The sequence below is a fragment of the Notolepis coatsorum genome, assembly GCF_963971535.1.
Source record: "Notolepis coatsorum genome assembly, chromosome: 9".
NCBI classification, from domain to species: domain Eukaryota; kingdom Metazoa; phylum Chordata; class Actinopteri; order Aulopiformes; family Paralepididae; genus Notolepis; species Notolepis coatsorum.
This window is the reverse complement of record NC_140173.1, coordinates 60307312-60332660: the sequence shown is the minus strand read 5'-3', so window position 1 is coordinate 60332660 and position 25349 is coordinate 60307312. Positions and strand designations below refer to the sequence as shown.

Genomic DNA, 25349 nt, shown 5'->3' with positions numbered 1-25349 from the left:
ACCTGGTTCTACAATGCTACAGCCAGGACACAGTTAACCTGGTTCTACTACTACAGCCAGGACACAGTTAACCTGGTTCTACAACAGCCAGGACACAGTTAACCTGGTTCTACTACAGCCAGGACACAGTTAACCTGGTTCTACAATGCTACAGCTAGGACACAGTTAACCTGGTTCTACTACTACAGCCAGGACACAGTTAACCTGGTTCTACTAACAGCTACTAAGATAGCATCGCCTTAGGTATGGTGTCATCCTTGTCGGCATCTAGTACGTGCAGTATTCGTCTTATGTTATCAGTGATCAGGCGGCCTCTTATGAAGCCAGTTTGGTCCGGGTGAACTAAAGACGTCATATGCTTTTGTAATCTGATGGCTAATACCTTAGAGTACAGTTTGATATCGGTTCCGAGGAGGCTTAAAGGTCTATAACTACCGCACTCGTTGGGGTCTTTGTCTTTTTTAAGGAGGACTGTTATGAGTGCAATATTGTCATTCTTATGGAAGTTCCCCTCCTTGACTGAGTATAAGATCATATTTAGTAATAAGGGACCAATTATGTCCCAACAAGAAAGGTACATTTCTGATGGGAAACCGTCTCTTCCAGGAGCCTTACCACTTTGCATTGCGGTTATGGCCTTCTTGAGTTCCTCTAGTGTGATCGGTGTTTCTAACAGTTTAGCGTCATCCTCTGAAAGTTTAGGGAGAATAATTTGATTAAGATATGTGTCCATTTTGTTTTGATCGAAGGTCGTTTCTGATTTATATAAGTCGGAGTAGAATTCTTTGAATGTATCGTTTATTTTTACAGGGTCTGTTACAAGTACCTGTTGTGCTCTAATGGTAGTTATATCTGCAAATTTTGCATTAATTCTTAATCGCATGGCTAATAGGTGACTAGGTTTGGAACCATGGGAGTACTGCTGTTGTCTTGTGCTGCGTATTTGTATTTCCGATTGTTGTCTGTAAATGGCATTGATCTCTATTTTTAGTACGTTAACTTGATTCTCTAGTCGAGTTGAGTTGTTGTATTTTAGAGAATTAAATAACGTTGAGTAAAGCGTTTCCAGCTCAGCCAGTTTTGTGCATTGATTCTTGCGCATTTTGGAGGAAAAGCTATCCGTGAAATCTTTGATCATTCCCTTTACCGACATCCATAATATTCTGGGGTCTTGCACCGAGTTTGCATTCTCCCGTTGGAATACTATAAGAGCTTCTTTGAGTTGTGTAATGAATTCCTTGTTATTAAGCAGCAACGAGTTAAATCGCCATCTTGGGGCTCGGGAGGATAGTATACCAAATGTACCTTTAAGGAGTAAATAACAGTGATCTGGGTATCATTTCCACTTCATAATTATCAAATAGTCTCTGTGATGCAAAGACATAATCCATTCTGGATAATGTATTATGTCTCGCAGATCGACGAGAGTACTTTCGGGTCGTGGGATTAAGTAACCGCCATAAGTCATTTACACCTGTAATCTTCGACCAATCCTTTAATGCCTTCGATGAATTCTTTTGTTCGCTGGAAAAGGCGAGGTAAGATTTGTCCATCCTTGGGTTCCAGATGGCATTAAAATCCGCACCTATTATAAATGAGTAATCGGGAATGTCTAACATTGCATTGGTTAGTGTAGTGAAGAAATCTTCTTCGTACAAATTTGGGGCGTATACCGCTACCAACGCTATTTTCCTGTTCTTATGTTCAATCTTAGCTATAGTTATCCGACCTTCTACATCAGACCATACTCCCTTTAGTACAATATTCAACTTACGTTTAACGACTATGGCTACACCCCGAGTTCTCGTACCAATAGAAGAGTGACTAATATTATGGTATGTGTTGTCCGCTAATTTATCTATGTCTTTCTCTAGAATGTGCGTTTCGCTTAGCAGAGCAATGTCCACATGTTCTTTTTTCATCAGTGTGAGCACGCTTTTGCGTTTGAGTTAGTTATTTATTCCCCCGGTGTTCCATATCATTATATTCAAACTAGCCATAATCTATACATGTTGTAGTGTAATTTTTGGTAATGCTTCTAGAGTGCGAGGCAATAATAGATATACATCCCACTAGTGAGGTCCCGTTGAGAGCCGAGCTTAAAAACATACATATATACAAATAAAAATCCCCTACCCTTCCCTCCCACCGAGAGTCGTACAGGATTGTGTTCCATGAACACAACCTTTGCGTATGACTCCCTCCCTTGCACCACCGGATATCCCAGAATGATCCAATTATCCTTAACATTCCTATGTATACCATAGGATCTAACACTCTAAATTCTACCATAAGTAGAATGTCGACTGTGGCTTGGCCACTTTCCCGTAAAATAAAAATGTAAATAAGATAAAAATAAAAATAAAGACCAAAAATAAGCTTCAATTATCATGCCCTAATCACTTACATTTTATATGAACTTGTGTAATTTATAGTAACCCATGAATAATATGGAGGTATTGAACTGAAGAGAGAGCCTCAATAAATCAGAGAAAACGGATGAAAAAAACAAGTAAAAGGAAGAGAACATTAACTTAGATCTTAAAAGAGCTTTGCTATGCTTAAACATCTAAAGTATAAATTGGAGAAGTAGTGGAAATATTTCCAATTAATAAAAAGCTGTTTTTAAATACGTATATGCAGCATTTCCCTGACCGGGGTGGGCGATGATCCGTTGTGTAGAATGATATTTCAGCCGGCCGCTGCTATGATGGTTCTGTGGTTCTGCATCTAGATGCTGTTGATTATTCCCCCGAGGGGCTTCTGGTAGAATGACTGACCACGTATTGCTGTTATTCCAGAATGTTCCCTATATCAAAGAATGCTTTAGATGTTCTAGATTATTCCAATATGTCGTCTTTACATTGTTCGAATGTTCCAGTATGTTCTGGAGTGTTCCAATTTTGAATCCAATATGTCCGCAATAATAGAATCCCGACGGGGAAAGCATTCAATAACTCTGAGCACGTAGGTCTCTCTGTCCCAAATCCTCGGTTCATTACTATATGGTGACCTTGCATAACAGAGATTAAAAGGCCATTTATACACTATCCTGCGTGTTGTGCAGACAAGTATTTGGCTGCATCTTCAGGCGAGTTGAGGAAAACCCTTGCTCCTTTTTTATCGACAATGCGAAGTATTGCAGGGTATGTTAATAGGGGTCTGTATTCCTCCAGATAGAGTTGAGACATCACCGTCTTGAACTTGGCACGCAGGTCCACTACATCACGACAATAATCTTCAAAGCAGTGTATTGGTACATCCATGTATTTCAGATTGCCTTTCATCCTGCGAGTTTCACGAATAATAATTTCTTTTATTCTGACTTGGCGCAGGATAACCAATATCACTCTGGGCTTAGCGTTATTGTCACTGGATCGGGTCCCCAATCTGTAGCACTGTTCCACCTCTGGTACTTTAGGAAGGATCTCTGTTCCCAAGATTTTCTGTAATTCTGTGGCAAACTCTTCAGGGTGAGCACATCTCACTGACTCGTCCAGACCGACTATACGAATATTCAGCTTGCGTTTTTGATATTCCATCTCGAATATTTTGGCTTTCTGTTCTTCATTGATTCGCTTAAGCTCCATCGTTATATCGCTGAGCTCCGTCTTGATTTCTTTGTAGTTTCCCTTCATATCAGCAGTTAGGTTAACATTGATGTCCTCTACTTCTTTGTAGATTCGAACGAATTTTTTTTGGTGGGCTTCCATACCTGTTTCCAGAGCCTCGGTGCGTTTAATATGTGCGTCGGCGTCCGCTCTCAGCGCTTCTATTTTGCCTTCAATAGATTCTTTAATAGCATCTACTTTTTGGGTTATCGTCTTCTCCATTTCCTCCATTCTCCGGATGATATATTCGGTGTCTGCGGAGGTATTTGAAGGGGTTGAACTTGAAGCGGCCACTGTCAAGTCTATATTTTCTGCTGTTTGCCGCACGAATCCTGCTTCCAGCGGCGGGACCTCTGCGACTGTTTTTGGTCTCGCTGTGTCTTTCCTTGTGTTTGGCATCTCGATTCTTTTGGTCAATATAGTTAGTTAATAATCTCAGTAGATATATACGTCAAGTTTTAGACGCATTAATGGTTTATAAATATGTTTTTAAAACGAAAAAAAAATAACGGGTGAGCAGCTGTGTCACATGCGACTTACTCCATTCTAACGCTAAACCGGTCACCCCCCATCTCACCTTGAGGCTGTTCTCAACGTTGTGTTCAGGGAGAGAAGTCAACTCCGTCTTAGTGAAGGGACTGCTGCTGCTCATCTCGATGTCCTTCCTACACACACACACAACGAGCATCGTTAGTTCAACTCCCGATCGTGCCGCTTTTTATTTATTATCATCATTTTTTGTATGTAATATAATTTTTTTTCGCAGATACGAAACAAATATATGACGTATACAATGGGCCTCCTTGACGAAGCGATCTAAGAACAGATTTCCTCTTATTTTGTTCTTAACTAGCATTTTTTCTTATTTTGTTCTTACCTGGGATTCAGCAATGTTTTCTTATTTTTGCTTTTCTCTTAGCCAAGACCAAATTTTAAGAGTGGTCGAGAGCACTCTTACCCAGATAAAGAAACTCTTACCCAGACAAGAAAAAGAAGGAAAAAAAAGTCTACCATTGGTCAATTGGTCCCAAATACGACTTTAAAAACTCAGAACTTATGGCGTACGTTCTGCTTCTGAAATGGATATTTTTGCCGTTAGATCGATCCATTCAACAGGAAGCGATTTGTGACCGATCTCAAATGAGATTAGATTAAATAAAATAAATGTATTATTATACAGCACAAGTATAATACACCATCCAACCAGAGTGGATAAATAAATGCTCCAGAAATAAATAAATGCATAAACGATTGTTGAATGGATCAGCATGGTGCAGATGCCATGCCGAACCTCTGCTGTTTTGCACACCGCCCTTGCCGTTTTGCAAACGCCTCATTCGCCTTATAAGGAGCTGGCAGTCTGTATGCAAATGTATTGAGCGAGAACGCACATTTCAGTTTAAGAATGAGTGGGATTCATCATTCAACACACCTGGGTAAGAACAGATTTGGACGTTGTGCCGGGTTAACTCGCCATGCGTTGGGCGCCAGACCCGAGATTTCTCGGGTTTTGGTTGTTTATTCCTTTATTCGATATTTGTATTCATTATTCATCCAGGGACCTCTGTGTTACAATAGGGAATGAGTCTGAGGTCGCCAAAGTGCAATATCGGCCGCATCAAGCTAGACTGCGGTATCGAGCACCCTTTGTAACCTTGTACCTTGGCCTGTGTAATGGCCAAACGTAACCTTGTACCGACCAGTAGGAGAACATGCGCACAACAACCAGGTAGGGGAGGGGGGGAATTGGCACAACGACTAAATTGGGACAGGGAGAAAACAGAGAAAAATAGAGATACAAAGAGAGATTAAACATATCTTTTTTTTTAAAGAAATCTGAAACGACCCCCCCCCCCCCCCCCCCCCCCTCTCATGCATTCATGATGGAATATAATACCTATGATATAGATTTGATTTCGGAATAATAGCATGTACAGGCAAGAAACGGCAACATCTATAGTGGAATTGATGTATAGGGCTATAACTCAGCATTTCATGAATGACCCTAGACCGCTCTAAAACCATACTTATATTCACCACGGTATAACACGAGAACGTATGGATGGATAAATTAATTCTTTTTCACATATTGAACGATAGATAGGTGATGTCAAATGGGCCAAATGGGCCATACTATTGTATCCATAGCTATAATATAGCATATAGTTATAGCTCTACAAACAAGGTGACGCACTCCTATCGTTTAAAGCAGGGGTGGGCAATTATTTTTCCCGGGGGGCCGAATGAGCAACTGAAAATATGTTGGGGGGCCGGGCCAAAATTCCAAACTCAATTATGCATAATATACATTTTATTTCTATATAAAAAGCAGTAAATGGCATTGTTTTGACCCCTGGTAAGAGTGTATGTTATTATTTGGCAATTAAAAGGTGAGGTTAGCTTTCAAAAATATCATTTATTCAAATAGAATTTATTTCCAAAATGATAAACAAAATGTGAAACATTAATAACAAAGGGCATTTTGAGTTTCATATACTATTGAAACAAGGATTTTCTTAGCTTTCTAAAGACATCACATCATCTTATAGCAAAAATAAACAAGACATGTCACTGAACTAAGAAAAGTGTCCCAGTTTTGTAGCCTTTTTTACTTTACATGCCTATATTAAACATTTAATGTTTTCAGAACTGTGCAAAAAAAAGAAAAAAAAAGATCAAGTGTCCCATTTCACTTGTTATATTTCCACATTTTAGTGTTCTTCAGTTCTTTTTTTTTCATTCAGTGTGAGAAATCCAGTCTCTGTTGAGCTTTAACAAGTCCATCAAAGTCTCTTGACTTGACTTGACTTGAAAGTCAGGTTGCATGTCTGAGGTGGAGATGCGAAGCACAGCTGCCAGATGTTCATCAGTGAGAGAGGATCTGTACCTGGACTTGGTAAACGTCATGACTGAGAATGTCTGTTCACATATGTAGGTGGATCCAAAGAGAACCAACATCTTCTGAGCATGTCTCCTAAGCGTATACTGTGCGTGTGAACGTTGACCCAAAAAAAAAAGTAAAAAAAAAAAAAAAAAAAAAATGTTTTTTTATTTTTTTTAAATTTTTTTTATTATCATGTAATCTTTCGCGGGCCGGTCAGAATCATCCCGCGGGCCGGATCCGGCCCGCGGGCCGTACAATGCCCAGGTCTGGTTTAAAGCGTGGCCTAGCTACAGCGGGCCCTGACTAATAGCTGGCGCCGAATGAGTTAAGAAGGGGTTGATGAATGCGGCAGTGGTTTTTCTTATTTTTCTCTTAATCTCTTAACACATTGGTTGCCGTTCACATAGATTTAAGTTTCTGTGGCCCAGCGGTTGAGTGCCAGAAACGTAGATCTACTTTTTGTCTCGGTTTTCCTTTTATTCGCTATTGCCATTCATAATCCATCGAGGCACCTTGTGCATGCTGTACTGAATGTGTCTGAGATCGCAGACGGTCAATACCGCCGCCTAACGCCTTGCGGCCGGTATTGCACTCCATTTGAAACGATGTAGTTTGTTTTCTCGGCCGAGCTGCGGTGTGGGGTCTGAACACTCCGGCAAAACAAGCGGTCACCACGGTTGCCTTGACGAGTTCATCCGCCCGCCCGTCCATGTGCAATGCTGGATAACGTGGGACAGACTACCGCAACCAGTATTTGAAATGGCGATCAGATAATTGGATTATTCTTTTTGCAGTACATCAGATACACGGTAAGGACTATATATTACCAATCTTGTGTTGATCCGATATTATTTTGCCCACGATCGAAGCGTGTCGGTGTGTTATGTGTGTGTGCTGTGTCCCGTTGGTCACATCACGGCACGGAGGTGCACCCCGCTCCAACCCCCCTTTCATGCGCGCATGATGAAAGATAATACCGATAATCTAGCGTCGATTTCAGATTGATTGTTGATCCAAGCGAGGAATGGCAACGTGTTTATTGAATTACACAAAAAGGCTGTTTTTGCGTCTTTTTCTGGGATTACTCAGAATCACTCAAACTATACTCATATTCACCACGGTATAAAACGGAAATGTATAGATGAAAAAAGTATCTGTTTTTTGCACGTTGACCGGAAGAAACCCACTGACAATCGACGGCGTTATTAGATCCATAGAAATATAGGTTTAGCTCTACAAACAAGGTGAGCGCTTACATGGGGTTAATGGGCGGCAAGGCCTATGCACTTCCCGGAAGGGGCATGGCACCCAATGTGTTAACAGACAGTTAAGAAAAAATATAAGAAAAATTATTGATTATTAAAGAGTATTGGTGAATGAGGCCCAATGTGTAAATATATTACGTACTGTATGGCCTATTTTATATTGTAATTATATTTATATTATGCTTTTGTTTCAATTTAGCTTATATTCCATTTTATACTACCTTTTTATTTTATTCTACCGAAATTGTCTGTCCATTAATGTCACACCAAAAATGACCAATTCAAATTCTTGTATGTGTGAACTACCTTTCTGATTCTGATAACATAACGTACATTATGTACCTTTTCCTTGTGGTTGATAAGTACTTTATTTACATGTTTTAAGCGAGATCGGGCTGAGCAGGACACAGAACTTTTGTCATGACCAATATGTCAGCGTTTAGATTTACATTTTTAAATCAATATCTTTTTTTAATGCTTCTAGTCTGAATTTTGGCTCACTAGAAATGTGATATTTGGGTTATTATTGCCAAAATCAACTAGCGACTCAGTTGAATGTTGAGCACTTGACTGGTTGAAAGAAGAAAATTAACACATTTCCACAAGATCTCCATTAGTAGGTGAATTCTACACAGCTGACAATATCATAATTATATGTTTTAAACTTTTTATATTATATCCATAATAATTTATACATTGTGTACATGGCCAGGCCTTGGTTTGAGAGTGGACTGAAGCTTTAACTGGTCAACTTAGTTTATTGCATCAACGATTGCTATATTGAGGAACATCTGGCATCCTGCAATCTTATCTTAATGTCAGAGAATGTTCTTGTTGACCAGTGCATCCCTAAATGGAATGACAGTGTTCCTGCTTTTATTTGTGTAAGGAGGCTAAATGAGGTCACTCTGACCTTGTGTCTTCACTTCTCACTAACTCTTTAACTCATTGACCGCCGGGGACTAGCCTCATCCTGTTCTAGCCAGGCCACGCTAAAATAGGAGTGAGTCACCTTGTTTGTAGAGCTATATCTATATTATAGCTATGGATACAATACTATGGTCATTTGACAGTAACCATCTTCTGTCCAAGATGCAAAAAATACATTTTTTTTTTTTTTTTATTATTGCAAAACAAAAATTATTAAAAGTCAGTACTCAACACACAATGCATAATGAAACTAACAATCAAGGTGGCTAAAATGACATGCAAGTACAGAAACAGAAAACAAACAAAAAAGTCTATAATAATATTTTACCGTATACAGTATATATCCAACGAAATTACCAATTATACCAATGCCTTATACAGGATATACCCCTAATACCTATTTTCTAAAACCCTACACACATATGCTCCAGCTCGAACCCCCCCCTCCCGGACCCCTCCTTGGATAGTACCTCCATTATCCCTCACTCCTAACCAGACACTACCATTATAAGCTAGCTTTTATTCTCTCCACCACTTGAATGAATGAATGAATGACTTTATTTGACAATATAAAAAATAAACATGTGATAGAAGAGCACAGTCGGGATATACTGCCAAGGATGTAACACAAAAAAGCTCAGAGCTTATTTCCATTGTGGTCCTTGTAGGGGGGTGGGGGAATGTGATGCTTAACACATGCATCATACAAAACGTGACATCACAACACATCACATACCATTCAACATTTATATACATACAGACTCACACAACATGCAAGGGTGCCTTAAGCTAAGTGTCTAGGTATAGTCCCTTTTGAGCCATGTCTTCAGGCTGGACTTGAATCTAACGGCACTGTCTATGGTTTTCAGTTCACTGGGCAGACTATTCCAATAGACAGCTGCTGAATATAAAAATGACTCCTTCCCCATACAGCTCCTGAATCTGACTGGCACAAAGTCAGTTGAGCTGCGCCTTGTTTGGTAAGCATGGGTGTCTCTGATTCGGTTGAAGTAATTGTTAAAGTACACTGGCACTACCCCATGCACTATTCTGTGAACTAGGCACATCCCTATCTGGTTTACTCTGTCTTCCACCTTAAGCCATCTCATGACCTCAAAGTGAGATGGGTCAAGGTGGGTTCGAGCAGGTAGCCTTAGTATTACCCTGATTAGCTTGTTTTGTGATGTCTGTAGTTTTATTTTCTGACTTTTGGGGGCACTGTTGTACCAGGAGCCACACGCATAGTCATAGTGACACTGTATGAGAGCTCCAGCAAGAATCTTCATCGCTGACTGATCTAAAAAATTAGAGATTCTGGCTGGGTATATAGTCCTGTTATTTATCTTTGTAAGTGCTTGGTGAGCCATGCTTTCCCCTGATAAGCTGTTTTCCAGGACGCAACCGAGATATTTCACAGATGTTTTGTCTGTGAGAACAGTATCTCCTATTCTAATGTTAAAACCTGGCGATTTTCTGAGCCTGACCTTTGACGCGAATAAAATTGACTCAGTCTTCCCCACGTGGAGGGACAGCTTGTTGTGGCCTAGCCAGTCGCTAACCTTCTCTAGTTCTGCACTCAATGTCTGCTCAACCACTTTTTTGTCTTTGTGAGACACTAGTAGGGCGGAGTCATCTGCGTATAAAAAAAGGTCACATGAGCAAGCTGCTTTCAGGTCATTTATATACAGTAGAAAGAGGAGCGGACCCAAAACACTCCCTTGTGGGACCCCGCACTCTACTGTCCGAGGACTGGAGAGTACTCCGTTTATATCTACCACCTGTTGTCTCCCTGTTAGGTAGGAACCAATCAATTTCTGAGCTGCCTCATTAAAGCTTCTAACCACATTGACATTTTGGATTCGTTGAGACCCAGAATTCTTGCTGTAGATATTTCTTGATAAATCACATCGAGATATGTAAGAAACCAAACCTTCCGGCACATTTTTTCTGGTTGAAACCAGCGTGATGCGATCAGTTTTTTTAGCTACTGTGATACCCGATAAAACCAATCTCTTTAGCTGTGGATTTACTGCAAACTCAAAAACATCATTCAATAGTAATACAGAGGGGTGTACTGGTATATTCCAAGATACGAGTTTTGATAATTGATGGGTCACATCTTTCCAGAATGCCTTAACTGGTGGGCAGTCCCAATACATGTGCATAAATGTCCCTTCGTCTCCATTTGTACATTGGGAGCATTTTGAGTCTTGTTTAAGACCCATTCTGTTCAGTCTTATAGGAGTCAAGTATGTCCTGTGAATATAGTTAAGATTGATTTGTTGATGGTCCGGGTTCCTTGATGTAAGACGGACATTTGCCCATGCTTCTTGCCAATCAAAGTCACTTTCCAGGTCTGGTATATCCCTCCTCCAGACAGAGTCTAGTTGGAGGGTTTCATACGAGGACGTTAGTAATTGATAATAAAAACCTGATACAAAACCTCTCGATGTTTCTCTTTCATAGAAGAATTTGTGGTATCTGTGGTGTTCAACTGGTATGTGTAATGGAACACCGTGAGTCTTCAAACATAGGCGTAACTATGTAAAAAAGCCATGTGGACTCGGTGAGGTTAAACTTTGTGCATATTTCTCCATAACTACAAAAACCTTGGTTATTAAAAATATCCCCTAATGAGTGTATGCCTTGCTCTTCCCATATAGGGAATCTTATAGGACGTTTTTCAATTAAGAGTGCATTGTTATTGAATAAGGGAGTGTGATTATGCCATTTTTGAGGGTTAGGATATTTTTTTTGTGTTTCTCGCCATATCCGGATTGCATGGGTAATTATGGGGCCAAATTTCCGCTCACAGTGCTTGATTGGTAGTTTAGTGTGTGCTAAGTCCTTCAGTCTATGTGGGGCTACTATGTTTTCTTCCAATTTTCTCCAGGATACCAATGCCTGGGGATCAAACCATATTGTCAATGGTCTTAATGTGTATGCCTTAAAATATTGTAAAAAATCTGGAACTGCCATGCCACCGTCTGCTTTAGACAAAGACCCCACCGAGTGCGGTAGTTACAGACCCTTAAGCCTCCTCGGAACCGATGTCAAACTGTACTCTAAGGTATTAGCCATCAGATTACAAAAAATAATACATTTTATATATACAGGCAGCTGGGTAGCGCAGTGGAGAATGCACTCGCCTACCACCGCGGAGACTCTGGGATCTAATCCAGCTGTCAGCGGTACCTCCGGCTTGGTCAGTCGTCCCTACTAACACAATTGGCAGTGTTAGCGGGTGGGAAGCCGGCGGGGTATGTGTCCTGGTCATTGTAAACTGCGGTTCCTACTGGCCGGTCGGGGCGCCTGTTCAGCAGGGAAGGGATCGGGGGGAAATAGCGTGGTGCATTCCTCCAGTGAGAGTCCTCGCTGTCAGGTGAAAAGAAGCGTCTGACTATTGGAGGAGGCATGTGGTAGTTCTACACCCTCCCTAGGCTGACAGTGGGGAAATGCGAGCAACGACCAGTAAGGGAATTGGCATAACGACTAAATTGGGATGGGAACAAAATACAGAAAAAGTGAAAACAAAATAAAGAATACATTTTCTCATGCATACGTTCGCGCGTTATCCCATGGTGAATATAAGTATAGTTTCGGAATGATCCGGGCTAATTCCTGGGAAACTGAGTTATAGGGCTCTACGTGAATTCTACTAAAAGCATTGGCGTTTCATCCCTGGACACGCTACTATTTCCAATTCAACTGTATATAATAGGTATTATGTTTAATCATGAATGCATGAAGGGGGGGGGGTCGTTTCTGATGCTTTGATTGCCAGTAACGGCATTCGTTATGAACACCACACACGCCGATCAGCACGAAATCCTTGCAGGATCAAGCTGGAATTGATGTCAGATAGTCCTTACCTGAGGTCGGGGGTACTCCAAAAAGAATATTCCAATTGTTTGATCGCCATCTGGTCCACGACATAATACGGCACAACACATGCATCGAGGGGCCCGGACCCGTTTCAATGCGACAGAGTGAATCTCTAGGCTTCCCTGTACTAAAAAACTGCGCCCGGAGCGGTTTAAACTTAACACCCGGTCTGGAACAGGGTTTACTGCACTCTCGATACTGCCAACTGGCAGGATCTGGCCGGTACTGCACCCTCGGCGCCCCAGTATGCCTTTTAACGGCAACATACAGGTCCGTGACATTGAATAGAATATAAAAAAAAAGGAAAAACGATCAAATAACGAGTATACTCATTGTTGGCGTTCAAAGGATGGCGCCCAATAATGAGTATAAACGTTGTTGGCGGGGAATGAGTTAAGCTTTTTAGACTAATCTCGATGGGACTAACTATCTTTTGACTATTGTTTTTTGTATGGATCCATACTTGTAATGAACAATAATATTGAACTTTAGAAACCTTCTCCTGATCTTTATAATTTGACCGCAATTAAATATTCCTTATTTTGATCAATTAATACGTCGAGGATATAAATTATTCATCATTACAATCTCCAAGCTTTTTAGTCTTTGGGTTTGTCTCTTACAGTAAGTCTCCCTCTGTGAAGAGTGGCTGCAGGCTCATTACATTCTCTTACAGTAAGTCTCCCTCCGTCAGGGCTCGGAATTGTGACAGTTTTGGTCGCATATGCTCCCGAAATTTTATCTGTGCGACCTCAAAATATAATTGGGAGCATTTGTGCGAGTGCAAATAATTGTTCTGGTGAGACCTCCTCCCACCCTCCCGAACGTACATTAGCTAGTTTGTACACAGAGTTAACAGTGACAATTCTAACCAATCAAACGTGAGCTTGATGTTCTTACCTTTAATGCTGATTTTAGATTGGTTAAGATTAGCCATGTAAAATAATTAAAACTGCAGTGTTTTGGTATTACGATAGATGGGGCTTGTGGCTTGTTTACAGACATCACATCTGCTACTCTTCTGTCCTGACTGCCCGTCGTTAGCTGTTATAACGATTAGCTAACGTTAGCTTAATAACATTAAATGGGTTACAAATATGTGGGACTATAAAAGGAGTAAGCCGACCGCTAAAAAGAAAACCCACCGCAGCAGCGAGAGCGGGACCACCTAACAAAAGAAAGTTTCAAGAGGAATGGTAGTTTGGAGATAGCGGTGTTTCAAGAGACTGGCTACAGTATGATGCTGGGCTGTAGCGATGAGTTGTTCCGTGTGACGCAAGTATGTAAAAAAAAAAAAAAAAAAAAAAACAGAAACAACACGTTTGTCATCGGTAGTAAATCAATGAAGCTGGAATCCATTCGTGACCATGAACAGAGCCATTGTCACATTGGCTGCATGTCTGTGTCGCAGATTCAATCGGAGCCTCTCCTCTAGACCCTCTGTGGCTAGGCTAACAGCCATGTCAGAGCAGAGGTGGAAACTGAGCTACACTTTCTAACAACCTGCCCACTGTACCAAGATATCAGAGACATATACTTCCCATGAATTGCAAACACCCAAAGAGTTTGAAAACATGACAAATACTGGGTGGAGTACAGCAATGTGAAACTGTACAGAAAAGGACAGCCAATGGAATACAACCACCATAAAGGCTGTCAATCATGCAAGTATTCCTGCACTACCTGTACTGTACTGATCTTTGTACATATATCTGACAAACAAGCACATACCTTTAAATACACTTCAAAGTTTCTAAACGTTATATTAAGTTATCTGTACTTACTGTACACATAGATATATGTGTCATATGTACAGTATATGTGTTATCTTGAGTTAGTCTTTACATATATGTGACACAAAAATGAGTTTTGTTTTTGGCCGGTAAGAAATATGCTTGGCGGGTAGATTTTTCCCCATCCCCGGTGAGTCAAAAAGTGAATTTCAGGCCCTGATTACATATATATTGTTGGTGCTCCTTACATTTTGCTGGTGCTCCCAACTTTTTGAAGTTGGGAGCACCAGTGCTACAAAGTAAAAAAGTTTATTTCGCGCCCTGCTCTGTGAAGGGTGGCTGCAGGCTCATTAAATTCTCTTACAGTAAGTCTCCCTCTGTGAAGGGTGGCTGCAGGCTCATTACATTCTCTTACAGTAAGTCTCCCTCTGTGAAGGGTGGCTGCAGGCTCATCACATTACATTCTCTTACAGTAAGTCTCCCTCTGTGAAGGGTGGCTGCAGGCTCATCACATTACATTCTCTTACAGTAAGTCTCCCTCTGTGAAGGGTGGCTGCAGGCTCATCACATTACATTCTCTTACAGTAAGTCTCCCTCTGTGAAGGGTGGCGGCAGGCTCATCACATTACATTCTCTTACAGTAAGTCTCCCTCTGTGAAGGGTGGCTGCAGGCTCATTAAATTCTCTTACAGTAAGTCTCCCTCTGTGAAGGGTGGCTGCAGGCTCATTAAATTATCTTACAGTAAGTCTCCCTCTGTGAAGGGTGGCTGCAGGCTCATTACATTCTCTTACAGTAAGTCTCCCTCTGTGAAGGGTGGCTGCAGGCTCATCACATTACATTCTCTTACTTACAGTAAGTCTCCCTCTGTGAAGGGTGGCTGCAGGCTCTCCAGAGGGAACAGAGTGACGAAGGGGATCCCCATGTTCATTAGCACCTGTGTCACGACCGCCAGACTGGGCACCCACACCTCAGACTGCTGGCTTTTCCTCGTCACTAAGGAGACAAAGAAACAAACACACACGCATACAAAGTCTTCAGAAACGTACAATTACAGGCACATTTGCAGGAAACAAAGCAGATATATGTCCTACAATATCTAACATATCCAAAAACGTAATTTTGCACAAAAATCGCATTGTCTGTTCAGAATCAGATTCTTAAAAAATATGTGAATATAGTCAAAATGTATATAGCCAAAATTATTATTGATTGGGGCTTGGGGGGCTAATCAAACAAAAAACCTTCTGCGGAAACACATGCACACCTATCTTATAAGCAGCAGCGTCTGTGAAGTATTTGAGGTCCTTGAGTATATGATCAGAGATCATCCTCTCTCTGTGGACTGACATCATCTGAAAGGGAAGAATTACAATCACAACCATGGACAGTTCAAGGGGAAGAACTTGAAACACCGCCTCGCTGTTGTAACGTCAACATCTCCCGTCAACCAGGGTCTGAAATGTAGGGGTGGGGCTTATGCATGGGGCGTGGTTAACCTAGACCAATAATAATAAACGTTATTTGTATAGCACCTTTCATACAAGAAATGCAGTCCAAAGTGCTTCATAGCAGTAAAATAGACATAAAAAGACCAGACGTAAAATTGGCTAAAAGTAGACAGAATAAAAGCAATGCCGAGAGTAAGAAAGGGGTAAAAGCAATGCAGTAATAACAATACATATGGTTAACGAATTAACAGAATAACATTACACCCTGTGGACTAGATTAGCCGCTTCTTCAAATCCAAGTCTGGTGTGGAATAATGAAATACCGGTCTATTTCAGCATAAAATAGATTCATCCATTTCAATCATAGTCAAAACATTGTCATATTTGTTCAACCCAAACAAAAACAATTATTGGCAGTACACGACTCCATACATAGTGGTATACGTGTCAAGACAAGAGCCCCCTCTAAATGCAAGGAAAACATGTCGAAGGTGAGTCTAGGTTGGCGTGCGTCAGTGGACCTACCTTGAAGAGAAAACAGGTAACCTGGGGGGGGCAAAGTGAAGGGAGTTTGTAGGCTTCCACAAACAAGCCATTCATCACATGAGGCCTGAACTGGGCTGGGCTGGACCTGCGGGCGGTGGAGATGAAAGAAAAATGGTCTTAGGCAGGGCTCGAAATTAACATTTTTACTTGGTAGCACTGGTGCTCCCAACTTCAAAAAGTTGGGAGCACCAGCAAAAATTTAGGAGCACCCACCAAAATGTAAGGAGCACCAACAATATATAACGGTATGTAATATTTTTTTTTATTGATAACAAAACGACAATATAACAGTACTGTAATGCAGTAAAACAGTAAAAGTAGCCTTAAACTAGTATAGTGTAGACCTAGTTAGGGGTGGGAATTAGTAGTTGCAAGGGCCTTGAAATTAAGCCTGTGCCCAGCCCGAGCCCATGACATTCAGGCCCTGCCCGACAATAAGCCTGACTGTAATGCAACATTTGAAGCCCTAGCCAGAGTGAAAGACCAAAAAATATATATATATATATTAGACTTAAAGATTTATTTTTTATTTGTATTTGTTTTAAATATTCAAAACACTGTTTTATATTAATTTAATAAATAAACAAAATGAAAATGTCCAATAGGTCTACCTAAATAACAGATAGGCGCATATCGCGCTGAAAACTAATGAAGCATTATATTATATAGCCAAATATTAAATATTTTTTTTGTTTTAAATATTGGAAACACCGTTTATATATTAACTTAATAAATAAACAAAAACGAAAATGTCCAATAGGTCTACCTAAATAACGCATATCATGCTGAAAACTAACAAGCATTATAGGCCTATAGCGCGTTTCGCGAATGCCGTCTATTTCCATTTCCCAGCACGCGTGTTAGACTGAACACGGTGCCTCGTCACAATCAGTCCAAAAACTGCTCGGATGCTACCGAATCCGATGTCGCGAGTATACAGAGGTACTGGCAGACAGACTAAAACATTAATGTCATCATGACACAAAAGTATACAGAAAACTCAACCAGCAGCCAATTATATATAAAATAAATCAGGACACACCACACTGTTGACGTCAGCAACAAAAACTCCTTGCGTTGAATAACGTTAACAAAACTTCGCCAACCAGCTGCTACATCCAAGAACAAATTAAAAACGTTCGCCAACTGGCTATATTTCAACTTCAAACAACAATTGAAGTTATTGAACCACTTCGGTCTTCAGCACTGTTCTACTGTCCTCGAATTCTCCCTGCGGTAATTACATCCAAATGTTTCCAAAAATGCAGCTTTCCCAGATGCATTGGGAACTTTCAAAAAGCTCTCCCTTTCCCTAATTCCCCATCTGTTAACTTATCCATCGCGACTCAGAGACACAAGGCTCTGACTCTGATGACAGCTGGCGCAAAACAGAAAGTGAAAGCAGCGTGAGGCGCGTGCGCAAAAAATTAAAAAGAGGGCGCTGCCCGGCCGAGCCCGAATTATTTATTTAAAAACGAAGCCCTACCCAGCCCGAACCCGTCGGGTCGGGTCCCGTCGGGCTCGGGCAGGGTTGCAGTGCACTAGTGGGAATCACCAGTTTCATCACGATACAATATCGATTCTTTGGACAACGATACGATATTTTCTGATATCACAAAGTCTGCCACGATACGATTCGATTCAGGTGCCTGCGATCGATATGAGACGATATTATATGACCATTTAACACAATCAGTAACATTTAGATCAACTCAAAAAAGGCAACGGAAATATCATGACATTTTTATTTTTGAGCTCTTCCAGACATTTAAATGAAAAACAATCTATTGTTTTTAATACAAATAGACCTCCTGTTCACTGTAAAGTGCCACGTTTTGATATATTGAGCTTTAAACTTTAAGTAAAGTTTTTTGGAAATCACAACACGCAACCTAAAACCCCTTCCTCTCCCAAACTGTTCCTGCAATTGTTTTATGCTGCATGATGATCATGAATACATTTATTATGTATTGTATTTTTTATGTTTAAATATCAACATTATCTGTCCATCCTCAGTACATTTACTATAAATATACGTTGGAGAGAAGAAGTGGGGACAGAATGGGTGGAGAGTGATAGGCAACCTTCGGAACGAAGAAGCCACCCAATGATCATGATACTATACTTCATCTGGTCTTTCCAAACGAGCAGATATGCCGCACCACGGGATTTTCAAAATAAGAGCGTCGCAATATGGTCGCACCAGAACAATTATTTGCACTCGCACGAATGCTCCCAATTATATTTTGATGTCGCACAGATACAATTTCGGTCGCATATGCAACCAATTCGGTCGCAATTTTCTAGCCCCGTCTTAGGCACTCTCCACTTCCAGCATCTCTCTCACATGTAGCAACACTAATCACCAGTCGAGCTGAACATATACCGTACTTTTCGGACTATAAGCCGTGGCTTTTCCCCCCATTTTTCGACCCTGCAGCTTATATAACGGTGCGGCTAATCTATGGATTTTTACAGCTAACTGGGCACGCTCCCTCAGCTCTGTGACCGTCAGATCAGACTCCTAAATCTGCTGCAGCAGTGCACGTCAACAAACCATTACGGCAAGAGTCTAGTGTATGAGCGGCTCAGGGCTCCTCTTTCAACATGCTGCCTACCTACTGTACCCGGCGCTGCTAACTGGCTAACGTTATGAGAGCCAACGTTGCTACCTACTGTACCCGGCGCTGCTAACTGGCTAACGTTATGAGAGCTAACGTTGCTACCTACTGTACCCGGCGCTGCTAACTGGCTAACGTTATGAGAGCTAACGTTGCTACCTACTGTACCCGGCGCTGCTAACTGGCTAACGTTATGAGAGCCAACGTTGCTACCTACTGTACCCGGCGCTGCTAACTGGCTAACGTTATGAGAGCTAACGTTGCTACCTACTGTACCCGGCGCTGCTAACTGGCTAACGTTATGAGAGCTAACGTTGCTACCTACTGTACCCGGAGCTGCAAACTGGGAGCTGCTAAGTGGCTAACGTTATGAGAGCTAACGTTGCTACCTACTGTACCCGGCGCTGCTAACTGGCTAACGTTATGAGAGCTAACGTTGCTACCTACTGTACCCGGCGCTGCTAACTGGCTATCGTTCCTGTTTAAACAAAAATGTTAATAAATGGGAGCTTCCTCAAACAGCCATCTCTTTCCCGACAATCCCCTCTGTGCACGAACCCTTACATATGGTAATTAAAAATTAAAACACCTGCGGCTTATAGTCCAGTGCGGCTTATATATGTACACATCATTCAATTTAGCTGCTGCGGTTTATATTCAGGTGCGGCTTATAGTGCGAAAAGTACGGTATGTGCAAAATATCCTATTGCCATTACTTTTGGCAGACATTTTGCAACATAACTTACAATATCATCTTTATGGTCTCGTTAAAGTTTTTTATCTATTTTTATTTATTATTTTTTAATACAGTACATATTTATAAATTATTATATTGAATTGCTTCATTGGAATCAAATAAAAAATGTATTCTTAAAATCCCAAGATATGATATTTTAATTATATGCCTTTTTTTCCAGGTGATGCGTTAAGATTTTCGCCAAACGTTATTTCTAGCACACGTCCTACAGAGTTCTCTAGTTTGCCTTGTGCCGAGTTTCTGCTGAACTACTAACAAAAACACTCAGTTCTTAGGGTTCACCCAGTTTGCTCTGAACTAGGGAAAAACTGCTTTTTCCTTTGATGCTTCCAACACCCGGAACACCCTCTGAAGCTGAAGGTTCTTCCTTCTCTTGCTGCCTTTAAAAAATCTGATCTCCGACCACGGTGTCAACTTGCAACTGCCGTAGCAGATTTTTTATTGTGCGTATATTAGGGCTGACCCCCATTAGTCGATTAGTCGACTAATCGGTCGAAAGGAGCCATAGTCGACTAACCAACCTCTTAGTCGAATAGTAAAAAAAAAGAATTTTTATCATTCTTTCTAAAAGAAAAGAGGCCTAGAAGCGTGGCTAACGCTAATGGCACGCATACCAGAGGCTAACTGCCTACGAAAACAGGCACAGAGGCACTGAAAGAGGATTTCACCTATCTAATGAACACACTAGACTAGACAAATATCAAGATGTATCCATCAGTGGACCAATTGCGTGCTTTTGCAGAGGACAAGAAGCCTTCAGTCGACTCCTTCAGACATTAAGCACCCCCCACAGCCCAAATGGAATGATAAAAAATAAAAATAAAATAAATTATTTGTTTTTATTTTATTTTTTTTTAGTCGACCAATAGTCAACTAACGGCAAATTTTGGCCAATCATAGTCGACCATCCAAATCCTTAGTCGGGGACAGCCCTAGCGTATATGTATGAAATTGCTGATAAACTGTCCCGTCTGTAAGCTCGTCGTCGCTGTAAATGAGGGTAACTTCTGTGTGTCTTACGAGTTGAAATAACGCTTTGAAAGTTCCTGGCGGCAACTCACCAGAGGAGTGTTTTCTGGTGCGTCTCCTGGGGGCTGACCCGGCACCTTCTGAGCTGCAGCGTCTCCTGGTCGAAGAGGCGACCAAAGTGCTCCAGGTTGAACACCGGCTCTCCTGGATGCACACCCGCGATGGCATTGTACACGACTGCTGGAGCACTGCTGGAGTACTGCTGGATTAAGTCCCTGGAGAAAACACAAATCAGCTGTAATGCTGTAGGAACTCCCTGGGGAGAACACACACTGATCAGCTGTAACGCTGTAGGAACTCCCTGGGGAGAACACACACTGATCAGCTGTAACGCTGTAGGAACTCCCTGGGGAGAACACACACTGATCAGCTGTAACGCTGTAGGAACTCCCTGGGGAGAACACACACTGATCAGCTGTAACGCTGTAGGAACTCCCTGGGGAGAACACACACTGATCAGATGTAACGCTGTAGGAACTGCCTGGGGAGAACACACACTGATCAGCTGTAACGCTGTAGGAACCCCCTGGAGGAGAACACACACTGATCAGCTGTAACGCTGTAGGAACTCCCTGGGGAGAACACACACTGATCAGCTGTAACGCTGTAGGAACTCCCTGGGGAGAACACACACTGATCAGCTGTAACACTGTAGGAACTCCCTGGGGAGAACACACACTGATCAGCTGTAACGCTGTAGGAACCCCCTGGGGAGAACACACACTGATCAGCTGTAACACTGTAGGAACCCCCTGGAGGAGAACACATCAGTTTTAAAGATCCCCTCCACTATAGGCATGACAAATCACAACACAATGTAAAACAAAACAAAAAAGAGGGGGGGATACAAACTCACAATACAAAGTCATAACGTAAAGGCTGTGTGTTCTGCTCTTACCGCTGTTCAGGTAAGATGGCCGCCTCCTGGTCCTTTTCAGCCTCCTCAAACGCTTCGAGCTGCAATAGACCCTCTTCAAACGACTGAAGCAGCTCTGTCTTCATATATTTACCCCTGGGGGACAAATACATTTAAATGGGGTTTATGTGAAATATGGTCTCATCGTGAGAATTAGGCATCCGTTTCGGCAATGGTGTCGTTTGTTTATAGCAAGGTATCACAACCATGATATGAACCATGAACCAATATCGTCCGACAGATATATGGGTGATAACATCATAAGCCAATATGGTCCGACGGATATATGGGTCAGGCTCTACTGTGGAGGTGAAATATTCTGAATGAGACTCAGAAGGAGCTTCTATCCCCAGGCCATCAGGATGCTCAATGACAACACTATGTAACAAACCATCAAATACACTCACAGCACACACACACACTCACTTTAAATAAACAACTCACTGCAGCACCCACTTTACCCTCTTTAGACACTTTAACACAATTTATATTTATTGGTAAAGAGATTTGCACTACAACTCGTACCTCATTTCCACCTTACCCTAAATTGTACCTCATCCCATTTCTGCATTGCACTGTATATTGTATTGTAACTCAGTTAATTTTCTACTCTGCATTGTATATATGTATATTGAACACTTTTGTTTACATACTTTTGACTTCTATTTATACTCATCTATTTTTATCTAGCACACTCTCAGGAACAAAACAGAAAGCAGCATTTCATATAAAAGTATTCTATATTTTTGTATGACAACTAATAAAGAAACATGATGTACCTCTTACTACGGTTCTTCTCCTGCACCATCTGATCCAGGCTGTTCTTGTAGATGACTGGTCCTGCTTTGGATGACGGCAGTGGCTGCTGGGAAAAACACGAGTATACAATTTATGGCTACAATCGAGTTCGTCAGATAATATAACATGGGCACTCAGAGATGCAACAACTGTGCTGCTGCAGCACATGTCGGTTTGTAAGCCTGAGTACTATATACACCAATGTATTAGGGCTGTCCCCGAAGCCTGTTTTTGGGATTCGAACTTCGTCAGGGTTTTTCGAACGGACGTTCAAACCTTCGTTTTTAATAAAAAAAAAAAAAATCAAAATTATTTCAAATTTCTTCGTTTTTAATAAAAAAAAAAAATTCAAAATTCTTTCTAATTTCTTTTATATATATATATATATATATATATATATATATATATATCCTCAAACTAAATCCTCAATTTGAATAAAGTGATTAATCTGATTAAATTTGTCTTTTTTATTTTTTATTAACCCTTTAATCGCCAATGACGTGTTTAGACGTCATTCCTCGCCATGCGTAATCTGCCAATGACGTCGTACAGCGTCTTTGAGATCAATATTTCAAAAATCTGTCATGGCAATCATATTTCACCCACGGAGACTTGACGGGTGCTGTAGATCGCCTCTCAACTCTCCAACGGTTCAAGACCGCCATCTGGTGGCCGATCGGCGAGGTGCCAAACCGGAAGTGAGCGGCCGGAAGTGGTGCTCGCCAATATTTCGTCCGGCCACTCGCTATCGCTCGCGGGACTCCATCTTGATACACTGGATATCGATCTGTTGCCAATAACTCGCTAAACAACATGATTTGGACGCATATAGTATTATACAACCTGGACCAACTAGATCGACATTCGACATCCCATAATAACGATCTTTTTGCTCCACGCTGATCGCCCAACGCTACGAGGAAGCTGCGGTGAGTTTCAGAGCGTTTGATTATTATTATACATACAAACTGCTCTGATCTATATATCACCCATACTACATAAATGATTTTACGTCGGCCACGGACTTATAAACCCCCCCCTCCGGTCACCAGCAGATGATGAGGCATGACGTTTAGGACCTTGTACAATTGAAATTTTTAATCTGACGTCAATCGGTATCAAACTACATTTGATGATCTAATATATGTATTTATGGCTATAACTCACGTTCTATGGAATGCTGCAGAAAACGATAAAAACATATTTATACTTTAGACCGTATTTTAGTATGAATGTGTGAATGAAAAAGTAGAACGTTGCTACATCCTAAACCAGGGGTCAGCAACCTTTTTGACATCGAGTGCCTGTTTGAAATACAGTTGTAACTAGTGTGCCTCAACAATATTCCATGCATCGTACATTTTTCTTCTCATAATCAGGTCTTTTTAATGATAATTTTTACATTATTACATCATTATTGTTATTATTAACAATATTATTATGATGGTTGTATCAACCATAAACCTGAGTTGGGGGGGGGGGGGGGGGGGGGGGGGGAATGCAATGCAGACAAACGGCTGCATACAGTGCGACCATTTCACTCACATTTGCCCATTCATTTTTGGACACATCACACACCATCTGTGTGTGTACTGTACGTGTGCTGTCATAGCTCCACCTACAGGCCTAATGGAGAACACCAGGAGAACACCAGGATGTGAATAGAGGGTGAATGTGAGGTATATTGTGTAAATAAGTTTTGATTGATCGCAAGACTACACTGTAAAAAAAAATAATAATAAGTTACCAGAACTTAAAAATATTGAGTTCAGTTACTGTGCATTAAGGTTCAGTTCTCAATCCATAATAAGTTAACAGAAAAATAAGTACACAACCACATTATTTCAACCTAATAAAACTATGTTTATTGTCATTGTTTTAAGAACACAAGTTGACTTGGTAATACTCACATTTTGAGTAAAAAAATGGCTTTTAACATGTGCAATGTTCAATGAAATAGAAAAATAAATAATAAAATTTGTTGATTAATCCCACTGGTCACAATGGTGACCGTAATAATGTTTTTGTTATAAGGCTCTGCAAATGTTACTGAATGATGTAGCAATGTATTTCCAGCTAAATTGAAATAATAAACAAATAAAGGGTCTCAATTAAATAAGTGGTAGTAAAAAGAACCCGTGGGAGGATTTCAACAAGATAAATGCGACAACAGTGCAAAATATTTCACTATAATATTTCAAAGCAAAAAAAAAAAATATTATAATTTTTCTTTTTTTAATGCTGCCCCCTGTGCCTATGAAAATGCCCCCGCGTGCCTATGCAGGCACACGTGCCTAGGGTTGCCTACCCCTGTCCTAAACGATAGATACTTGATGTTGAATGGGCCATAGTAATGTCAATTTAGCAATACAATTTAAAAAGTTATAGCCCTGCAAAGAAGGGGAACATCTCCATAGACGTGGTGGCAGAGAAGGGATTAAGATCAGAATAATCTCTGGCAGATAAAGGGTTAAATCAACTTTCCAGCCCCAAACCCAAAGATCTTTTTAAATTTTTTATAAAATATTCGAATGTTGATTTAGAATTCGAATGCCAACGTAACGAACGAAGGTTCGAACGTTTGGGCTCAGCCCTACAATGTATACAACTTTGACCTCGATCTGTAGTAGGCGGCCCTCAACCTATCCACCAAATTCGGGGGCGACAGTAGCTCAGGAGTAGGGCTGGGCGATATGGCCTCTAAATGATATCACGATATTTTTTGGCTCCATCACGGTACATATATCGTAATATTTGACATTTCCTCTAAAGCACTTAAAAATGCTTGATTTAACCATTTGATTGATCATAATAGTCCCTGCAACATATGTCTGCATTAAACCATGAAGATGCTTTCAAAAATAATTAAATTAAAAGTTTCTAAAAATCTAAGAGTAGTCTACTGACACACTAATACAGAAAATG

The 25349-nt window shown here is 40.9% G+C and overlaps 1 protein-coding gene across 4 annotated transcripts in view; it reads right to left on the bottom strand.

Moving 5' to 3' along the window:
* The window catches only part of slf2 (SMC5-SMC6 complex localization factor 2), a 140162-nt gene that overhangs the window by 55355 nt on the left and 59458 nt on the right, over positions 1 to 25349 (bottom strand). For 3 of the 4 annotated variants that reach the window (XM_084322171.1, XM_084322173.1, XM_084322174.1), the window contains exons 7-13: positions 22406 to 22491; positions 21609 to 21722; positions 20743 to 20925; positions 16283 to 16388; positions 15574 to 15661; positions 15161 to 15302; positions 4189 to 4276 (exon numbers count right to left, since the gene is read on the bottom strand). In XM_084322171.1, the coding sequence (XP_084178297.1) occupies positions 4189 to 4276; positions 15161 to 15302; positions 15574 to 15661; positions 16283 to 16388; positions 20743 to 20925; positions 21609 to 21722; positions 22406 to 22491 (807 nt within the window). The remainder of the gene's footprint in view (positions 1 to 4188; positions 4277 to 15160; positions 15303 to 15573; positions 15662 to 16282; positions 16389 to 20742; positions 20926 to 21608; positions 21723 to 22405; positions 22492 to 25349) is intronic. The other variant, XM_084322172.1, reaches the window with a different exon arrangement.